Source organism: Cetorhinus maximus, chromosome 12 (assembly GCF_964194155.1).
Source record: "Cetorhinus maximus chromosome 12, sCetMax3.hap1.1, whole genome shotgun sequence".
Classification (NCBI taxonomy): domain Eukaryota; kingdom Metazoa; phylum Chordata; class Chondrichthyes; order Lamniformes; family Cetorhinidae; genus Cetorhinus; species Cetorhinus maximus.
In genome coordinates, this window is record NC_135890.1 from 56,629,145 (window position 1) to 56,649,931 (window position 20,787).

The 20,787-nt window shown below is 44.2% G+C and overlaps 1 protein-coding gene across 1 annotated transcript in view; it reads right to left on the reverse strand.

Annotated features, from left to right (window-relative positions):
• itpr2 (inositol 1,4,5-trisphosphate receptor, type 2) overlaps nucleotides 1-20,787 on the reverse strand; it is a 244,007-nt gene that overhangs the window by 102,945 nt on the left and 120,275 nt on the right. The window contains exons 35-39 of the mRNA XM_078554637.1: nucleotides 13,538-13,722; nucleotides 13,247-13,430; nucleotides 8,059-8,315; nucleotides 5,147-5,347; nucleotides 2,250-2,360 (exon numbers count right to left, since the gene is read on the reverse strand). Coding sequence (XP_078410763.1) covers nucleotides 2,250-2,360; nucleotides 5,147-5,347; nucleotides 8,059-8,315; nucleotides 13,247-13,430; nucleotides 13,538-13,722 — 938 coding nt within the window. The remainder of the gene's footprint in view (nucleotides 1-2,249; nucleotides 2,361-5,146; nucleotides 5,348-8,058; nucleotides 8,316-13,246; nucleotides 13,431-13,537; nucleotides 13,723-20,787) is intronic.

Here is a 20,787-nt window from a genome sequence, read left to right on the forward strand (position 1 = left end):
TTTGTGAATTCATTTGGAAAGCCAGGGTACTCCTTTGGAGAGGCAAGGTACCCCTTTAGAAATGGCTCCTAGATACCTTTGGGAGAAGCAAGACACCCTTTGGGATAGTTATGGTACCCTTTGGGATTGTTAAAATAAACATGATTTTGCATAAGTAGTGCATAAGCTCATTGGAACTGTCAAAGCTGTCAAAGAACTGCCAAACTCGTTGGAACTGCCAAAGCTCTCAAGGGATTTAACTCTGCTGGGCTTTAAATTTAAAAAAAGAGTCTGGTATTAAAAAATCAGTGCTTGATATTTCATTCTGTCTATCGACATAAGCTTAAGGGTTATCATTACAGGATTTGTGTTGCAATGACTGGTTTTACAAACTAACATTATCAAAGTGGGGTGCCTATTAAGTGAGCAGTTTTGATTAATAGCTCCAAGCGGTTAAAGAATAGAAATGTTTGTTTTCATAAGAGATTAGTTGAAAGAATTTCAATGTATTGAATGTTTTCCTAATCAATTAAAGTGTTTTTGGTTTAAAATAGTGACATAATCAATAGACACAAAACTTATTTAATGTCAGGATGGCTCCTGAGGTTTGCCCATGGTGGGCACTAGGTGAAATGGCATGTAGGGGGTAAGTGCAAAGGGTGGTGGGTGGGGGGCACAGTTTGCATGAGTTGGCACCAACGGGCATAGAGGCTATAGAGGGCCATGGGTATATGGAGAGCATAGGGGATATGGGTAGCCGTGGGGTGGATGGAGGGGCATGGGTTGGCATAGGGGGTACAAAGGGCCATGAGGGGTAGGTGGGGGAATACAGTGGCACAGGTTGGCATGGATGGGGCATGGGGAGTGTGTGGAGAGTGAGGGGAATGAGGGGTGAGGGCTGGAGGGCTGTTTTTTTGTTTTAATTATTTCTTGAATTTAATTCAACAAAGTGCCAGAGCACAGAGGCTGTCTTCTGGCCAGCCCACTTCCATACCCAGCAACCTCCGCACTCATTCCAGGGGTGGTGGGCCCAACTTCTAATCCAGCCTACCACCCCACCCGCCCCCACCCCCGCCCCCACCCCAATCCACTCTTGTAACAAAAATCAGAACTGCGAGCAGCCATTTTTAAAGGTGGGATTTGCAGAGTCAGGAATTCTCCCGTCTCTGTGCTGGGCTTGAGCTGAGTGGTTCAATAGGCTATTTCAGAGGGCAATTAAGAGTCAACCACATTGCTGTGGGTCTGGAGTCAAGTGTAGGCCAGACCAGCTAGAGATGGCAGATTTCCTTCCCTAAAGTACATTAGTGAATCAGATGGGTTTTATGACAATCGACAATGGTTTCATGGCTGCTATTACTGAGGTTACCTTTTAATCTCAGATTTTATTGATTGAATTTAAATTCCACCAGCTGCCATGGTGGGATTTGAACCCCTGTCCCCTGGGCATTAGCCTGGGCCTCTGGATTACTAGCCCAGTGACATTAGCACTATGCCACTGTCTCCCCAAATTTACCTTGCCAACCCAAAATTTAAAGCCAATTCCTTTACTCCAAGGTTTCTGTGGAAAGGTGGTGAATAATTTGAAATAAATATTAAAATTTCCACAACTCATTTCATGACCTCAGGAACTTCCAAGTGTTTTTCAATCAATGAAATACTTCTGAGGTGTAATCTTGTTTGTAAATGTAGGAAATGCAGCAGCTAATTTGCATTCAGGAAGCTCTCACAGACATGTTTTAGTGATAGTGGTTGTAGAATAAATGCTGGCCAAGACAAGGGCAGAGCCCCTCGGTTCTCCTTAGAAATAGCACCATAGGATCTTTTATGTTCACTTAAACATTTGAGCATTATAAATACTAGGATCTTTAGGAGTGTTTACTTCAAACTTGCATACACTAAATTATGCAAAAGATGAGAGTTTTTTGAGATGCGTTAGTAAACATTAGTATTTTAGTTGGCTATTGGTTTATGTTCATTTGTCGATATTTTCTGAGAACAGACAAGCGCCAAGACATACAGTGGGATTTTCCACACCCGCCCGCCCCCAGGATCTTCCGATCCCGCCGCAAGTCAATGGACTTCTGGCTGTGGCGCTGCCTCGCCTGCGGTGGGTCCCACCCGCAACGGGGCCGGAAAATCCCGGTCATTGTGTGTTTTTAAAATTTCCTGCAATCAAATTCTTCGACTGGAATCAATTTTCACCCTCGTCAGGTCGACTGAAGCAAAACATTTTAAAAGTAACTAGTAAGCAAAGGACTCAACGTTCTTACCTTTAGTTGTAATACCAGATCAATCCGATACTTCCCAAGGGGATTAATGTCATTGAGGATCAGCGCAATAATAATATCAATCCCATTGCATTCATGGGTAGTAATGCAAGCCTGTGCAAGACAGAATTAAACATGGGTAAGTGTCATTGTTCAGATTGTTTAACTCCTGAACAGAAACAGGTATTGCAAAGAATTGTGTACCCTACGACTACGCAAACGCTGCGCATATAACATTTCACAATTTTGGTCTATGACAACTTGCGTAATCCTTTTCTACACAAGGTTCGGTGAGATGGTGAAGTGGCAGTAGTACAGAATAAGGGGTAGGAAATTGGCAGTCTGCTTTGCACTTCTCCTGAATTTTTCCTTTAACCTCAGTGGCCAGTTGATTCACTACAACCCAAAGCCAATTTCATCTGCAAGATGCATTATCCTCCATTATTTTCCAGCCATTTTACATTTCTTTAAACCTCACATCCTGGTATCAGAACAGATAGGTTGTCCATTTTATAAGCCAAGTTAGACTCCTGTTGTTCTGTTGTAGATCCTGTACCGCAGAAATTCCCATTGGCAATGCTTCCTTCTCCTATGAACTCGTCTCGCTCTGATCTACCAGTTTCATAAATGAAAAGAACACAACAAAGCAAACAAGTCAAATGGATTTGTATGGCCGGCTGCTTTCCAGTTTTGGGCGGGTGGATACAAACTCATGGGGGTGGTGGGGTTGTGTGGAATCTGAACCTATTCAGTCTTTAAAATGGAACCTGCAGCCTGTTCTTATATCTTTTCATGGGATTTGGGTGTCACTAGCAAGGCCAGCATTTGTTGCCCATCCCTAATTGCCCTTGAACTGAGTGGCTTCTTAGACCACTTCAGAAGGCAATGATGGGTCAACCACATTGCTGAGAGTCTGGATTCACATGTAGGCCAGACCAGGTAAGGACAGCAGATTTCCTTCCCTAGAGGAACCAGATGGGTTTTCACAACAATCGATGATGGTTGTCATGGTCACCATTACTGAGACTAGCTTTCAATTCCAGATTTGTTCAATGAATTTAAATTCTACCAACTACTGAGGTGAGATTTGAACCCATGTCCCCAGAGCAATATTCTGGATTACCAGTCCAGTGACATTACCACCACGCCATCATCTCTCCAAGCCTGCACTGGTCAGTATGTACAATGATCACCATTTTACCCACATACTGTAGTTCGGTGGCTAAGGTTCCCCTGGAAGCAGGTGGGTGTCTCAAATCTTATGCAAACCAGGATCCTTTTCTGGCAATGGGACTTTGGTTGGTTTCTAACTTGAGCCTGAAAGGGCACAGTGCGGCCTACAGTTATTTGGTCGGTCGGGGGGGGTGCTCCAGAGAAGCTGCCATTACCCCTAGGTTTAACTATTCTGAAGCTTTCCCTGCTGGCCTCCTGCCCTCCATAAACTCAACTGCCTGTACCCTAAGTTGCACCAAGGGCCGTTCACCAATCGCCCCCCCGTGCTCGCTAACCTACACTGGTTCCCGGTCCAGCAACACCTGGATTCAAAAATTCTCCTGCTTGTTTTCAAATCCCTCTCTGACCTGGCTCCTCCCCATCTCTGTAACCACCTCCAGCCCTACAACCTTCCAAGATATCTCCGCTCTTCCAATTCTGACTCGTTGTGCATCCCTGATTTTAATCACACCCTCACTGGTGACTATATCTTCAGCTGCCTAGGCCCTAGGCTCTGGAGTGCCACGCTTAAATCTCACCGCTCCTCTCTCTTCCTTTAAGGTGCTCCTTAAAACCTAGCCCTTTGATCTAGCCTTTGGTTGCGGATTTTAATATCTCCTAATGTGGTTTGTGGCCAGATTCTGCTTGGTAATGCGCGTGTGAAATACCTTGGAGTGTGTTAGGGTGCGACAGGAATGCATTATTTTTGTGGGACCACAAAGAGCACGGTTCCACAAAAACGTTGCAGCCTGGACAATCCCCCCACCGCCCTCCACCTTGCCAATGTTTCCCCCCCAGAACCCCTATCCCACCATTTACCCTCTTTCCCCCTTTGCTGCTGACCACCAAACTCCAAGAGTCAGAATTTCTGCTGCTGCACTTTAACCAGTCTTCACCCATATTCTGCCCCCACCAGTCGATTTTCGCTTTCTTCATGGATAATCCCCCCATTCCCCTTGCATGCGCACAGGCTCTGTGGGTGCCTGACAACAAATTCTGCATGGTCCTTTCACTCTTCAGATTTGGCATGATGGATCATGGGAATACAGGATTGGCATCCGAACTCAGACAACAACCAACTTCTAGGCCAAGGATTTATTCAGCAAACTGAAGAGAGCGTTGTGGAAAAGATGGATCATTCCAGGCTTAATCATTGGCATTTTATTTAAAGCTGCAGGGCCCCACAGAGTAACCTCACCATCGTTACAACTTTGGGAATCCTTGAGAAATATGTTTTTAAACTGTGTTTTGATTGGAATTGCTTGTTTTAAGGAGACTTTGAATTAGAAATTGAGTAAGTGTTGCCCAAATCTATTTGCTCTCCTCTGTTCTCTGCGCTGTTTAAAGATATAAATTGTAACTTTGGCTAATATTATATGATCCTAATAGTTACAATTAAATCACGAAAGTAACACCGGGAATTCGTCCTCTGTGTCTTTCCCCGCTCAACCAGCTTCACTTGGGTGGAAGTGTAACAAATCCCTGTTGGCCCAAACTTGCAGCCATGTTATGACGGTGGAGTGGGAGCACCTTCGAGGAAGCGAGTGTTGCGCTGTTAAACTCTGACCCAAGTTGTCCATGGATTGGTTACCTGACAGAGAAACTGCCATCTGGGATACAAACGCGTGCGGCAATATGTTGAATTTGGATGAGATTCAACTGATGGGCACCCAGTCCTGGGATTTTACCTGATTCTCGTGACAAGGCCCCTGGCAATATTCAGTCAGTGTTTCCAGTGTTTGGTTGATGAGCGAGACGTTCCTCTCATTAATGTAGAGGCCCAGCAGGCCGAGCCCCCCCGTGGTGCTGCCGCAGATACAGTCCAGAAACTGAAGCGTTTCACACACCAAGTTGTAATTGGTTTTGTTGTTTTGGTGCCGAAGGAAATTCTGGAAGGACAGCAAAACATGAAATTGATCCATCGTTTCGACTTAAAGGAGCAATCCGACCCCCCTCACACTCTTCAAAAAGGAACAGTTCTACCAGTGAGGAGTTTCTGAAAATAAAACCCAGCTTTCTGTGTAAGATTTGTGATGTGTTGGCCGAGGCTAAATTTCAACTAAACTTGACTCTTAATTGCCCACCGAAGTGGCCCAGCGAGTCACTGAGTTGTATCAAAGCCAATATCATCTGTTCATGAAGAAAGCTCACTGCCACCTTCACAGGGCAACCAAGGGATGGGCAATAAATGTACCAGTGCTCACAATTCAGGAAGGAATCAGAAAAAGAAAAGTCTCTCTGTTTAAGGATGGATAAGAAACTCTATTTTGGAAAACAGCCCTTATTAAATCAGTGCTTTCAGATGTAATTTATTCTTGACATTTCGTAACAATAAAATGGTAGCTTAATAAGTTATCTGAAGAGATACATGGCACAAACTGCACGTTAAATTAATAGCTGTGGTACTAAGGCTCCTTCGACAGCACCTTCCAAACCCGTGACCTCTTAACATCTAGAAGGACAAAGGCAGCAGACACATGGGAACACCACCACCTGCAAGCTCCCCACCAAGTTGCACACCACCCTGACTTGGAAATATATCGCCGTTCCTTCACTGTCACTGGGTCAAAATCCTGGAACTCCCTCCCCAACAGCACTGTGGGTACACTTACACCACATGGACTTCAGCGGTTCAAGATAGCAGCTCACCACCACTTTCTCAATTAGGTATGGGCAATAAATGCTGGCCTAGCTAGTGATGCCAACATCCTGTGAATGAATAAAAAAAAAATCTGACACACTGACAGTAAATGCAGCTCAGCAGGAGATTCATTCCACTATCTGATGCACCCACTGTCAGGCAGGTTTTGGGACAACCGTACCTCTCATCATACCCACAGCCTTCACACCCTACCCATAAAGTGCTTTCCTCTCCTCAGCAACTGTACTAATCACAACAGCTGGCAAGAGAGTAGGCCGAGGAGAGCCTTCACCCACTTCCCTAGAATGAATAATTAAATAAAATTCTCTCAGTTCTAAGTTCAAAATAAAAGCAGAAATCGGCAAGAAGCTGGGGGTTTTGCAAAGTGACAGCTAATTTCATGAATGTGCAGTTATGTATTTATTGCAGGATCACGATCCTGCCTAATCTAAGATTCATTCAATTTATCGTCAGGTTGGCAATCTCACTCTGACAAGTCCTCGAGAATGGTTGGTATGGGGAATGGAAGGCTTTGCATTGGTAAGAATAGGATTGTTCTTTTGAAGTTAGGGGGTCACATTGCTGGAGCAGCTAGACGTCAACAGCACCAATGCAGCACCATGAGGCACCAATGCACCATCGGGAACCTCAGTCACAGCACTGCACGGAACAGAAGAGCCCCAAGAATGGGAATGGCAACATTTCCTGTAGGCCTCAGGAGAGCTAAGTGCCAGGGACAATTTGGTGGGAGGCGAAGTCGCTAATAGGTCATCTCGCCCCGCCAAGAGAAGTCTCGACCACTTACATATGCCAGGTGGGGAAGGGGTGGGGGGGCAGGTGTGGGGAACAGTCAGGTCTTGGGACGGAGGTTGTGGTAAGCTTCAATGCCCCATTTTCCTGGCATCCCACTGGAATTGCGTCGGAATAATGGAAGAATATCCAAGGCATTTTATTATATTTCTTTCCCTGCACCAGGAGCGTCCAGGTTTCTTGCCTCTGCGCGTTATACATGTTAACTGTATATTAAGTGAGTGTTTAATTATATTATGGTGGTGGGGGACATTAACTGGGAATTCACTTGTGCTCCCATAAATAGGAACAGAGTGAGACTGCAGTTATTGGATTTTGGAGGTACATGGTTGGAATGTTTATCTCTGCAAATAAAAGCTTATAATTTGTGTAAAGGGTTGCTCCAGTTCTATACTTCACCATCTGGTTTTTGGGAGTAGAATATGCTAATCGTATGTAAATTATATTGTTAAGATACATAGGTGAAGAGCATTTTTTAAAAATAAGTACTTAGAGCACTTATAAAGAGAGACTGCTAGGACCCTGGGTTAGTATGTAGGAATCAGACATATGTAATGCTGCATTCTGTGAATAAACCTAATATGAAGAAAAGTATTAGTGTCTAGTTCACACTTCAACTGGCTTGGGATAATCAGGTGGAAACATTGGGCCTCAGTTGAACTGGGGCACAAATAAAGTTTAAATAAATATTGTTGCTAATTTGCATCAATTTCAAGTTGGGGTTATCAGCAGATCTTGGTGTTCTGATTTAGGAATTTATCCACCATTGATGGAGCAGCATCAAAACCGGTACTTTCCAAACCTCCAGGCCCACAGCAACTAAACAGCAAACCCAGCGAGTGAAAAAGTACAAAACAACATTAGGAACAGGAGGAGACCATTCAGCCTCTTGATCTTGTTCCTCCATTAAGTTAGATCATGGCTGACCTGCATCTCAACTCCAATTCCCCATCTATCCAACAAATGCAAATGCTGTCGATTGCATACCTGAGCTAATTGTATATTTCTTTTTCAGAATATGTATGGTGAGTTGTACAGTTCTTTCACTTTTTTTGCATAAGCCCATTTTTTCAAAATGTGCCGCTTGTTCTTGAATGCACCACTTTGCTGCTGCAGTTTCTGATAATCCCCTGAAGACAGTGGTCTCACCTGAAGTTCTGAGTTATGGTTCTCACACAACAGCTGAAGGAACCTGAGGATAGGCTCCATTATAGTGACCGCAGGGCTCATAACCTCTTCATCTCTAGACTTCTCCTCGGATCCAACGCCCTCATTTCCCACAGGGACGAGATCAGCCTCAGGATCCATCTCCCTTCTGTACATGTAATAGGCCTTGTACGTGGCAACTGAAGCCTCTGCCAACTGTCCTTTCACTCCGTCCTTGAGGTGATATGATGAATCCCTCACTAAGAGATATGACAAGATGGTTTGTTTTGTGATTGATAAGATTTACATCTACAATTTTAAAGAATGCATTATTTGCACCACATCCAAGCTCTGGTTTAGTCGATGGCTAAGATGCATATCATGAAAGCTCTGGGGCCACTTATAGGGGTCGACCTGACCTTCTTGGTGGGTGAGGGGAGAACAATCAGGGGGGTGGGGGGGGCGGTGTTGGCCATCCGTCCATTGAAGAACCCCCAGTCCGCCATCTCCCCCACCAGTGATGATGAGGCTCCCGCCATCGGCTAAAATGATCAGGCTGGCTAAGCCAGCCAAACATTCATCCCAGTGCAGCTCACCGCATTGAGAGCTCAGCATAGAGCCGGGGAGGCTGCCTGCAGAGCTCATTGCGGGTGGTGGGAATGGAGGCTGTTGTGAGGATTGTGATGTGATCTCAGAGGGTGACCATCTCAGTAGGAGGGCTGTGGGGAGAGCGTCCCAGATTATTTTTGTGGACCGAGGAGAAGCGGTCCACTTTGGATAAAACACTGGTTCAGCCTCAACTGGAGTATTATGTCCAGCTCTGGGTGCCGCATTTTCGGAAGAAGGTGAAGGCATTTGAGAGGGTGCAGAAAGGGCTCTCATGTGGTTCCAGAGATGAGGAACTTCAGTTATGTAGGTAGATTGGAGAAGTTGGGACTGTTTTCCTTGGGAAAGGATACTTAAGAGATTTAATGGAGTATTCAAAATCATGAGGGGTCTGGGCAGAGTAAATAGGGATAAGCTGCTCCCATTGGTGGAAAGATTAAGAATGAGGGGACACAGGTTTAAGGTAATTGGCAAAAACAGCAAAGATGATATGAGGAGAAACTTTTTCACACAGCGAGTGGTTGGGATCTGGAATGCACTGCCTAAAGAGTGTGGTGGAAGCAGGGTCAAGCGAGGTATTCAAAAGGGAATTGAACTGTTATTAGAAAAAGAAAAATGTGCAGAGTTACAGGGAGAAAGTGGGAGAATGGTTCGAGGCGAGTTGCTCATTTGGAAAGCCAGCACAGACATGATGGGCCAAATGGCCTCCTGTTGTATTGTAAAAGTTCTGTGACTTTGGTTCCATTGCCCCTGCAGCTGGTCAATGGGAGTACAGCGCAGACTCCCACCAGTTCCGAATTAAAATAGCAATCGTGATCCTACTGGCATTAAAGTTCCACGACTTCCATATGAAAAGGGGTTTAATGCCTGAAACAGACAGGTGCTTTGGACACCCGCCAGTAAGCCTCTTCAACATAGCGACGGCTACATCGCCATTGGTAACAGGACAGTTAGGCTAAAAATCCCATTTCAAGCTGTTAGCACACCATTAACACCTAGAAAAAGCAGTGGGAATAAACACCATAAAGAATAAAGCCCTGCTCTCATGACTTTGCATTTAGAGTCTTCTGAGTAGAATCATAGAATGGTTACAGCACGGAAGAGGCCATTTGGCCCCTCATGTCTGTGCCGGCTCTCTACAAAAGAAAATCACTTAGTCCCCCTACCCCACCTTTTCCTCACAGCCCTGCAAATCTTCCCTCTTCAGATAAATTTTCCAATTCATTTTGAAAGCTGCGATTGAATCTGCTTCCACCACACTCTCAGGCAGTGTATTCCAGATCCTAACCACCAGCTGCATAGAGAAGCTTTTCCTCATACCATCTGTGCTTTGCTTCCTCCAATCACCTTAAATTGGTGTCCTCTGCTTCTTGATCCTTCCACCATAGGAACAGCTTTTCCCCCCATCTACTTAGTCTAGATCGCTCATGATTTTGAACACCTCTATCAAACCTCCTCTCAACCTTCTCTTCTCCAGGGAGAGCAGCCCCATCTTCTCCAATTTAGCCCAAGTCACTGATACTAAGCTATTTCGAGTCCTGATTTCGGATTCATCCCGCAAAGCAGCAGCAGGGCTAAAGGAGGAAAGAACAATTCTTTCCAAACCTCGGAAGCCATGAAATTGAAACAAGGATCAATCAGGAAATAAGTAACATGAGAAAGAACTGAAGCAACTGGGCTTTGAGGCCTTGTTGAACTGGCTCATTACTCACAGCCTTTTGCCCCAGTAGAGAGGGAGAGGGTGTCACAACTTTATGATCATAATCTTCTATAAAAATATATAACATATGCAGTACAAGATTATATTATTAACGTTTTATAGTTTTGGTGTTATTTAAGTATGTGTTTGATAATTTTATTCTCCTTACTTTCAAGATTAAAACTATAGTAACATTCCTGAGAAAAAGATCTGCTTCTCAATTTTTTTTCAAGGAGCTTTTAAAAAAGAGAAGAATAGCTGAAGTAAATGTTGGTCTCTTAGAGACAGCAACAGGAGAAATTATCAAGGGGAATGAGGCAGAGACATTGAACAAATATTTTGTGTCTGTCTCCACAATTGAAAACGCAAACTATGTACCAGAAATAGAGAGTAACCAAGGCGACAGTAAGAGTGAGGAAGTTAAAGTAATTAATATCAGCAGAAAAAAGTATTGGAGAAACGCAAGTAACTAAAAGCTAACAAATCCCCAGGACTTGATAGCCTACATCCCATATATCCTAGGGTTCCAAAAGAGATAGCTACAGAGATAGTGGCTGTGCCGGTTATGATTTTCCAAAATTCCCTAGATTCTGGAATGTTCCCAACGGATTGGAAATTAGCAAACACGACACTACTGTTCAAGGAGGGACAGAGAAAATAGCGGACTGCAGGCCAGTGAGCCTGACATCAGTCATTGGGAAAATGCTGGAATCTATTATTAAAGCAGTCTTCACAATGCACATGGAAAATGATTGTACGATCAGGCAAAGTCAACATGGTTTTATGAAAGGAAAGTCGTGTTTGACAAATTTATTCGCGTTTTTTTGAGGATGTAACTAGTAAGGTACACAAAAGGGAACCAGTGGGTGTTCATACTTGAATTTCCAAAAGACATTCAATGAGGTGCCACACAAAAAGTTAGTATGCAAGATAATGGCTCGAGTAGAGATAAACGGGGCATTTTCCAAGTTGGCAGGCTGTGACCAGCAGAGTGCCGCAAGGATCAGTGCTGGGGCCTTAGCTATTAACAATTTCTATTAATTAGACTTACAAATAACTTAGATGAAGAGGCCAAATAATGTACCTAAGGTTTCTGATGATACAAGCTGAGGAGTGGGAACGTAAGTTGGGAGGAAGACAGAAAGAGGCAGCAAAAAGATATGGACAGGTTAAGTGAGTGGGTAACAAGGTAGCAGATGGAATATAATGTGGGGATGTGTGAGTTTATTCACTTTGGTAGTAAGAATAGAAAAGAAGATGTTTTTTAAAAAAGGCAAGAAACTTGTAAATGTTGATATTTGGAGAGTCTTGGTGTAGGCGTATAAGGAACACAAATTTAGCATATAGATACAGCAAGCAATTAGGAAGGCAAATGGCATGTTGGCCTTTATTGTAAGGGCATTGGAGTACAGGAATAAAGAAGTCTTGCTACAATTGTACAGGACTTTGGTGAGACCACAGTTGGAATACTGTGCACAGTTTTGGTCTCCATTTTTAAAGAAGAATATATTTGCATTGGAGGCAGTTCAGCGAACATTCACTAAATTGGTCCCTTGGGTGAGAGGAAGGTCCTATGATGAGAGGATGAGGAAACTGGGCCTATATTCTCTAGAGTTTAGAAGAATGAGAGATGATCTCATTGAAACATATAAAATTCTGAAGGGGCTTGACAGGGTAGACACAGAGGTCTGAGCTGAGGTAGCTAGAAAACAGGGACACAGTCTCAGGATAAAGGGGCAATCATTTAGGACTGAGATGAGAAGAGGTTTCTTCATTCAAAGGCTTGAGAATCTTTGTGATTCTCTACCCTAGAGGGTTTTGAATGCTTAGTTGTTGAGTATATTTAAGGCTGAGATAGAGAGATTTTCAGCTTCTCGGGGAATCATGGGATGGGGGAGTGGGCGGAAAAATGGAGTTGAGGCAGAAAATCAGCCAAGATCATATTGAATGGTCTCCTCCTGCTCCTATTTCTTATATTCTTAAGAAGAGCAGGGGAATCACATTACAACAGTGACTACTCTTCAAAAGTACTTAATTGGTTATTAAAGCACGTTGGGACATCCTAAGATGATGAAAAGTGTGAGAAATGCAAGTTCTTTCTTTCCTATGGAGGTGCCAAGGAAGACTAGGCACTTCCACAATGGTTGAGGATGAAAGTATCGCCATGCTGTCCCACAGCTAACGAGTCATTTCCAGACCTGACTGGGTAGGAGGATGGACACAAACCAACTGTTTCCATCCAACAAAGGGAGAGAAAGGAAAATATCTTAGTGGGAGGAAATTGCAAGGGGAACAAAATAACAGTTACAGTGATAGATTGTAGGTGCAACCAAGAGGATTTGACTTTGAAGTGAAAGGAAAAAAATCAAACTTCTACGAGGTTGCCAGTTAGTTGTTGTCCATTTGAAAGACTATCACACCTTTCATGATGGCCCAAAGCACTTTGAAGCCAATGAAGTACTTTTGAAGTGTAGTCTCTGCTGTAATGCTAGGAAATGCAAGCCAATTTGTGCACAGCAAGATCCCACAAACAATGAGTTAATGACCAACTAATCTGTTTTGGTGATGTTGATGGGCAGATAAATTTTGGCCAGGACACCCCGGAGAACTTTGCTGCTCGTCCCCAAATAGTGCCATGGCATCTTTTACATTTGCCTGAGAGGGCAGATTTTCTCTTAGTGTTTCATCCAAAAAACAGGCCATAAAACTGAGACTTAGGTGAAACTCTCTTGCGGTAATCAATCCTTTAGGACCAGCCTACAGTTGCCCCTCACATCATCCAAGTGTTAACCCGTCTGTTCACATTGTGAGAAGTACCTCCTAAACTCAACAATTTGCCCCTAATTAGTTTCAATCTGTTCCCCTTCATGGTTTTAATTCAGTTACCTCTTCTTCTGTTGACAGGTGTCACCACATCATAGTCATCATCCTTCTTTTTGCTGCTCAGGTCGTGTGTGTTGACCGATACTGTTGCCCTTATTTCTTGTTGTGCCAGTTTCATGCGATCATACAAGACTTTGAAGAACTTCTCGGACTTCTTCAGCTCGTTAAGTTGACGGTGAAACGAACGCTGAGATTTGATAACAGATTGATTAACACGACGGGGTTTGGGGAGGGGTGGGGGGTTGGGGGTGCGGTTTGGCTCAAAGTTCTGAGGACTCGGGCTTGTTGCCTTACCTGGATCTGGGTGTTCCCTCCTTCTAACAAAGCAATGCCGAGCATGATGCTCTCTTCAAAGATCCTGGAATTTTTAGTGTTTGTGATGAGGTCGGTGACCAGTTCAGAAGCCCCTGCTCTGTCAAGGTGGCACTGAATCTCAAATACAGAGACTCCACACTTGTCTGAATCAGGTGAAGAGCCACCTACAAAAAAACATAATCAAACACTTTAGTTGGAGGCTTAATTTTCAGTTTACAGAACAGTTACAGTGCAGGTGGTAGCCATTCAGCCTGTTGTATCTGTGTTGGCTCTTCGTAGGAACAAACTTACTTAGTGTCACTTCCCTGTCTTCTCCCTGTAGCCCTGCATATTAACTATTTTGGTACCTCTTGCAACAAATAAAAGGTCTATTCCTGCTCAGGTTGAACACTATATGAGAAATGCTCATTGCTTTTTTTAACATTGCAACAGACAGAACTTGGATCTCTTCCCACTCCTCAATGCAAAGGGCTGACACATAACCCACCCTTAAGTTTCCTAGGCTGTGCTGTCTGAATTCATTAACAGGACAATAACAACTACTCATTTTACTGTTAAGCTTTCTTCCCACTCCAGGTCTTTCTGCTGCTTTCAACCTGCAGTTTCCAAATCCAACCCAGGCCTCAGAGTTTGAAGTCAGCTATGGTAGCACACTCACCTCGAGTAAGAGAGTTGTGGGTTAAAGTCCCATTTCGCGGACTTCAGCACACAATCTACACTGATGCTGTATGTTATGAAAATATAATTTTCAATATATTATTGTGATTTATTGTAAAGGTAGGTTAATAGTGGGGTTTGGATATTTTCTCTGTGTGTATGCGTGTGTTGGGGGGATTTACTTGAATTTGAGACAGCTGGCCTGGAGGCTTTGAGTTATCAACAAGAAGCTAGGTTTGAAATACTAAATATGTAAACATGGCTGAAGTTTTAGAATGTGAGGTGTAAGGAAAATTTGCATTTTTAGATAAACCAGAGTAGTTTGAATTTCAAAGAGATGGTAAGATATTACACCTAGGCAGAAGAAGCTAAGTCAAACAACGTGTTTATTTTTCCCCAAAGGTTACTGATAAAATTAGTACTATGAAAGCTTTATATTATGAGAAAAGCAAAGTTGCAAGAACATATGGGAACAATGGAATTTGCATTAAAAAGGGAGAAACATGTATAAAGGAATGAGGCTATGTGTCAGAGAAGAAGGCATTCTAAGATCTAACACAAGTGTGAAAAGCCTCCAGCCTCTATGCATCAAGTTGCTGTCTACAGGAACCAAAGCTGAGAAAACTCACTGTGAATTCTCCTATCCAGGTATTGTGTTGCTTTGCCTGGGTCTGTTTAAATTTATTTGTTTTTACTGTTGTCTTAACGGAGGTGTAATGAGCAGGCAGATTAATTTGGGGTTTTAGGAGTTATTATAGAAGTAATTTGTAGTCCTCTGTATGTGCTTGAAATCTTTTCTTTTGTTAATAAATGTTTAATTTTAGTTTTCTAAAAATATCTGAAGTCATGGTAGTTCAGGGCACGCATCTCGAAATAAAATACAAATTGCAAAGCAGTTGTGACCATATGATCAAGTTTCCCTTGTGGATTTGATCCGCCTGGCACACATCATCTGCCACTGCGTTACAGTACAGAGGGACTGCTGCACTGTCAGAGCTGCTGCCTTTCAGATGAGACCTTAAACGGAGGCTCCGGTGACATAAAATATGGCCCCACAATACCATAGAGGTGGTGGTGGCATAGTAATCCATTATAATCCAGAGGCCCAGGGTAATGCTCTGGGGACCAGGGTTCGAATGACACCATGGCAGATGGTGAAATTTGAGTTCAGTAAAAATCTGGAATTAAAAGTATAATGACGACCATGAAACCATTATTGAGTGTCATATATATTTTTTTTAAAACAGGCTTAGCGGAAAAAATCTTCCATCCTTACCTGGCCTGGCCTATATCTGGCTCCAGACCCACAACAATGTGGTTGAGTCTTAGATGCCCTCTGAAATGGCCTAGCAAGCCACCCAGTTGTATCAAAACCACACAGTCCTTGTGGAAACGAATTCCCATCTTCACATTGAGGATACCCTCCATTGTGTTGTGTGGCACTACCACCATGCTAAGTGGGATAGATTTCGAGCAGGTCTTGCAAGTCAAGACTGCACATCCATGAAGTGCTGTGGGTCATCAGCAGCATCAGAATTGTATTCGAACACAATCTGTAACCTCATGGCCCGGCACGTCCCCCACTCTACCATTACCACCAAGCCAGGGGATCAACCCTGGTTCAATGAAGAGTGCAGGAGGACATGATAGGAACAGCATCAGGCATACGGACAAGTGAGGTGTCAACCTGGTGAAGCTATAACACAGGACTACATGCGTGCCAAACAGCGTAAGCAGCAAGTGATAGACAGAGCTAAGCGATCCCACAACCAACGGATCAGATCTAAACTCTGCAGTCCTGCCACGTCCAGTCATGAATGGTGGTGGACAATTAAACAACTCACTGGAGGAGGCTCCACAAATATCCCCATCCTCAATGATGGGGAAGCCCAGCACATCAGTGAAAAAGATTGAAGTAGTTGCAAGAATCTTCAGCCAGAAGTGCTGAGTGGATGATCCATTTTGGCCTCCTCTGGAAGTCCCCAGCATCACAGATGCCAGTCTTCAGCCAATTTGATTCACTCCACATGATATCAAGTAACTGTTGAAGGCACTGGATAGTGCAAGGCAATGGACCCTGACACTATTCCGGCAATAGTATTGAAGACTTGTGCTCCAGAACTTGCCGTGCCCTTAGCCAAGCTGTTCCAGTACAATTACAACACTGGCAACTACCCTGTGATGTGAAAAATTACCCAGGTATGTTCTATACACAAAGAGCAGGACAATCCAATCCGGCCAATTACCCCCCCATCAATTTACCCTCAATCATCAGTAAAGTGATGGAAGGGGTCATCAACAACGCTATGAAGCTGCACTTGCTTAGCAATAACCTACTCACTGATGCTCAGTTTGGGTTCCAGCAGGGTTCTCAGCTCCTGACCTCATTACAGCCTTGGTTCAAACATGGACAAAAGAGTTGAACTCCCAAGGTGAGGTGAGAGTGACTGCCCTTGACATCAAGGCTGCATTTGACTGAGTGTGGTATCAAGGAGCCCTAGCAAAACTGGAGTCAATGGGAATCAGGGGGAAGACTCTCTGCTGGTTGGAGTCAGACTTAGCACAAGTGAAGGTGGTTGTGGTTGTTGGAGGTCAATCATCTCATTTCCAGGACATCACTGCCAGAGTTTCTCAGGGTAGTGTCCTTGGCCCAACCATCTTCAGCTGCTTCATCAATGACTTTCCTTCCATCATAAGGTCAGAAGTGGGATGTTCGCTGATGACTGCACAATATTGAGCGCCATTCATGGACTACTTCAGTATCTGAGGAGTCATGACCTGAGGAGTCATGTCCAAATGCAGCAAGACCTGGACAATATCCAGACTTGGGCTGACAAGTTGCGAGTAACATTTGCGCCACACAAGTGTCAGGTAATGACCATCTCCAACAAGAGAAAATCTAACCATCGCCTCTTGATATTCAAAGGCATTACCATCACTGAATCTCCCATTATCAAAATCCTGGGGTTACCATTGACCAGAAACTGAACTGGACTAAGCATATAAATATGTGCCTACAAGGGCAGGTCAGAGGCTAGGAATCCTGTGACGAGTAACTTGCCTCCTGACTCCCCAAAGCCTGTCCACCATCTACAAGACACAAGTCAGGAGTGTGATGGAATACTTCCCACTTGCCTGGATGAGTGCAGCTCCAATAACACTCAAGAAGCTTGATACCATCAAGGACAAAGCAGCCCACTTCCTTGGCACCCCACCCACAAACATTCACTCCCTCCACCACCGACGCACATTAGCAGCAGTGTGCACCATCTACAAGGTGCACTGCAGGAACTCACCAAGGGTCCTTAGACAACACCTTCCAAACTCATGACCACTACCATCTAGAAGGACAAGGGCAGCAGATATATGGGAACACCACCTCCTGGAAGTTTCCCTCCAAGCCACTCACCATCCTGACTTGGAAATATATCTCCGTTCCTTCACTGTCGCTGGGTCAAAATCCTGCAACTCCCTCCCTAACAGCACAGTGGGTATACCTACACCACATGGACTACAGCAGTTCAAGGGAGGAGCTCACCACCACCTTCACAAGGGCAATCGGGGATGGGCAATAAATGCTGGCCCAGTCAGCGATACCCACATCCCATGAATGAATTAAAAAAATGGAGAAAAGCAGGGACATTTTTCCTGGTTACCTGACCAAAATTTATCCCTCAATCAACATCCCTGAGGTAGATTTTCTGGACATTATCTTATATTGCTGTTTGTGGGAGCTTGCTGTGCGCAGCTACCTTTCCTACAAGGACTACACTTCAAAAATACTTAATTGTCTGTAAAGTGCTTTGAGATGCCATGAGGTCATGAAAGGGCTAGATAAGCCTTTTTTTGCTTTTAATTTAATGGTGGGCACAGACCAGCTGAAACTCAGAGGCTTTAATAGCATCACTTGGCAGAGCTTGGCAGGACTCAGAGTGCATCAGGCCATCATGCAACAGTCACAGGGAAACGAATATTTGAAAGGGTTTATCGTTTCAAAAGAAAATCGGACTTAATTATTTTTACAGCGAGACAAGATTCACTCCGAAATCTAACTTCAGCTGGGCGCTGTAAATGCTACAAATTTGTACTGGAATCATTGACTTTGCTTCCTCAATAGGCAGCCCACCAACAATAACCACCTGAGCACTGCACCTTGATGTGGTGAGTAGGCTTGTTTGTGCTCCCATGGCCTTGTGAGCTATGCCGATAGGACTACCCAAAATAGGTCAAACAGCAGTAGCCTGAAAACAGGTTTAAGGTCTCAGTTCTGCTGAAGGGTCATGAGGACTCGAAACATCAACTCTCTTCTTCTCCGCCGATGCTGCCAGACCTGAGTTTTTCCAGGTAATTCTGTTTTTGTTTAAGGTCTGTCTATTTTTCTTATTCACTTGTGGAATGTGGACATTGCTGGCAAGGCCAGCATTTATCGCCCATCCCCAATAACACTCGAGAAGGTGGTGGTGAGCCGCCTTCTTGAAGCGCTGCAGTTCACATGTTGCAAGAACGCCTACAGTGCTGTTGGCCCTCCTCGTGGGAACATCTTTTAAAAATGCATTCTTTCATGGGATGTGAGCATCACTGGCAAGGCCAGGATTTGCTGCCCATCCCTAATTGCCCTTAAACTTAGTGGTTTGCTAGGCCATTTCAACCACACTGCTGTGGGTCTGGAGCCACATGTAGGCCAGACTGAGTAAGGACAGTAGATTTCCTTCCCTAAAGGACATTAGTGAACCAGATGGGTTTCTATGATAACCGATGATAATTTGACAGTTACCATTACTGAGCCTAGCTTTCAATTCCAGATTTATTAATTGCCATCATGGGATTTGAACCCATGTCCCCAGAACATTATCCTGGGCTTCTGGATTACTAGCCCATGACATTACCACTACGCCACCATCTTCCCCATAACCTGTTCATCAGCTTAATAATCTATTTCACAAACTATTCCTTTCATTACAGAAGCAAACCTGAGATGAGACCATTACAGCTGTGGAGGGCCAGAATCTGCTGGATGGGAAGCAGAGTGACTGATTGGCGTCAAATATCACACTCTGGACAGACAGAACTAGATGAAATGGGTGGCATTGTGTACAGGGAACTCCAACTAGTTAACTTAAACTGGGAGATGGCTTAATAAGCCAGTTCCATATTTACTGTTTACCCCATCTCGCCCACTGGTTTCCTTACCAAATACTGGCCATCTAATTTAGAATAATATTGCTGTACAGCCACTTTTGCTAAAGTCAGTATGACTGCCCAGTGGTGTGCACGGAGCAGCCCCTGTCTTAGTGGCTGTAATGTATTCAAATGCTGGATCTAAATGATGGCATGAGGCATCAGTGAGAAAGTAGCAGCAGGAATTTAAGAAGCAGTTGCAAGTCATGAGGTATCATCCTGGCTCAGTGCCAGCACTCGCACCTCTGAGTCAGAAGGCTATGAGTTCAAGGCCCACTCCAGAGACTTGAGCACGTCATCCACAGGGTGCTGCCCTATGGAAGGTGTCATCTTTCAGATGAACTGCTAAACCGAGGTCCCATCTGCCCTCTCAAGTGTAAAGATCCCATGACACTGTTTCAAAGATGAGCAGGGGAATTCTGCCTGGTGTCGTGGCCAATTTAAATTTGAATTGCAAGTTGGGAATACACACTTTATCTGCAATGTTTCCTACATTACAACAGTGACTACACTTTATTGGCTGTAAAGCGCTTTGAGATGTCCTGAGGCCATGAAAGGTCCTACATAAATTCAAACCTTTTATTCCATTTTTTCCTTTATAATCCTCACAAATAAGTGACCTTATAATTAAAGATGCTGCATCTGGTTTTGATCCATCATTTTATGACGGGCAACTCCTGCAGACCAGTAGCGGAGCCAGTGAGCGTTTGGAGAGGTCATAATCCCTCTCCAATCACCATGAGGCTGCCCAATAATGTCTCTCAGAAGCCACTGGCACCAGTCTTTGGCCTCAAGGAGCAGCCTTGACATCTGTGCAGTTCAACGCTCAGCCTTCAGACTGGCTAAGTCAGCATCCCCCAGCTCATTCTCCTTCTTGCAACACGTCCCACTGGGCCTTTGGCCCCCAGGCACTCCCTGCTTAGTCTCTAGCCTTGAACACTATGAGTTCTGCTCCTTAAGAAATGGAGGTGAAGCCATGCTGAGGGGAGTGGGGGAGGGAATGGAGATGTTCACGGAAGGCACTACTGGTAGGCTGATCTGGAGTTTGATCCTCATCAACCCTGCCTCCATCACAGATACAAAGAATGTTCCTCTGCCTTGACTGATTCAACATCATGTCCCGTTAAAAAAGAAATCAAAAGAAAAAAGGAATCATAACTAACACTGCTGCGTAAAAATGCCGGGCGACTTAAATATGCAGGTCGGAAGCCGAAAAGGGTGAAGAACTTTCTTTTCTATAGTAACTTTCATGACATCAGTGTATCCTAAAGTACGTGTTTACAGTCACTTAAATCATTTTGAACTATAGTCATTGAACAGCAAGGCCTCTAATGCAAATCGCCTTTGTAAACTTACCATGCTGAAATCATGCCTTCCCACTAATGGTGACACTG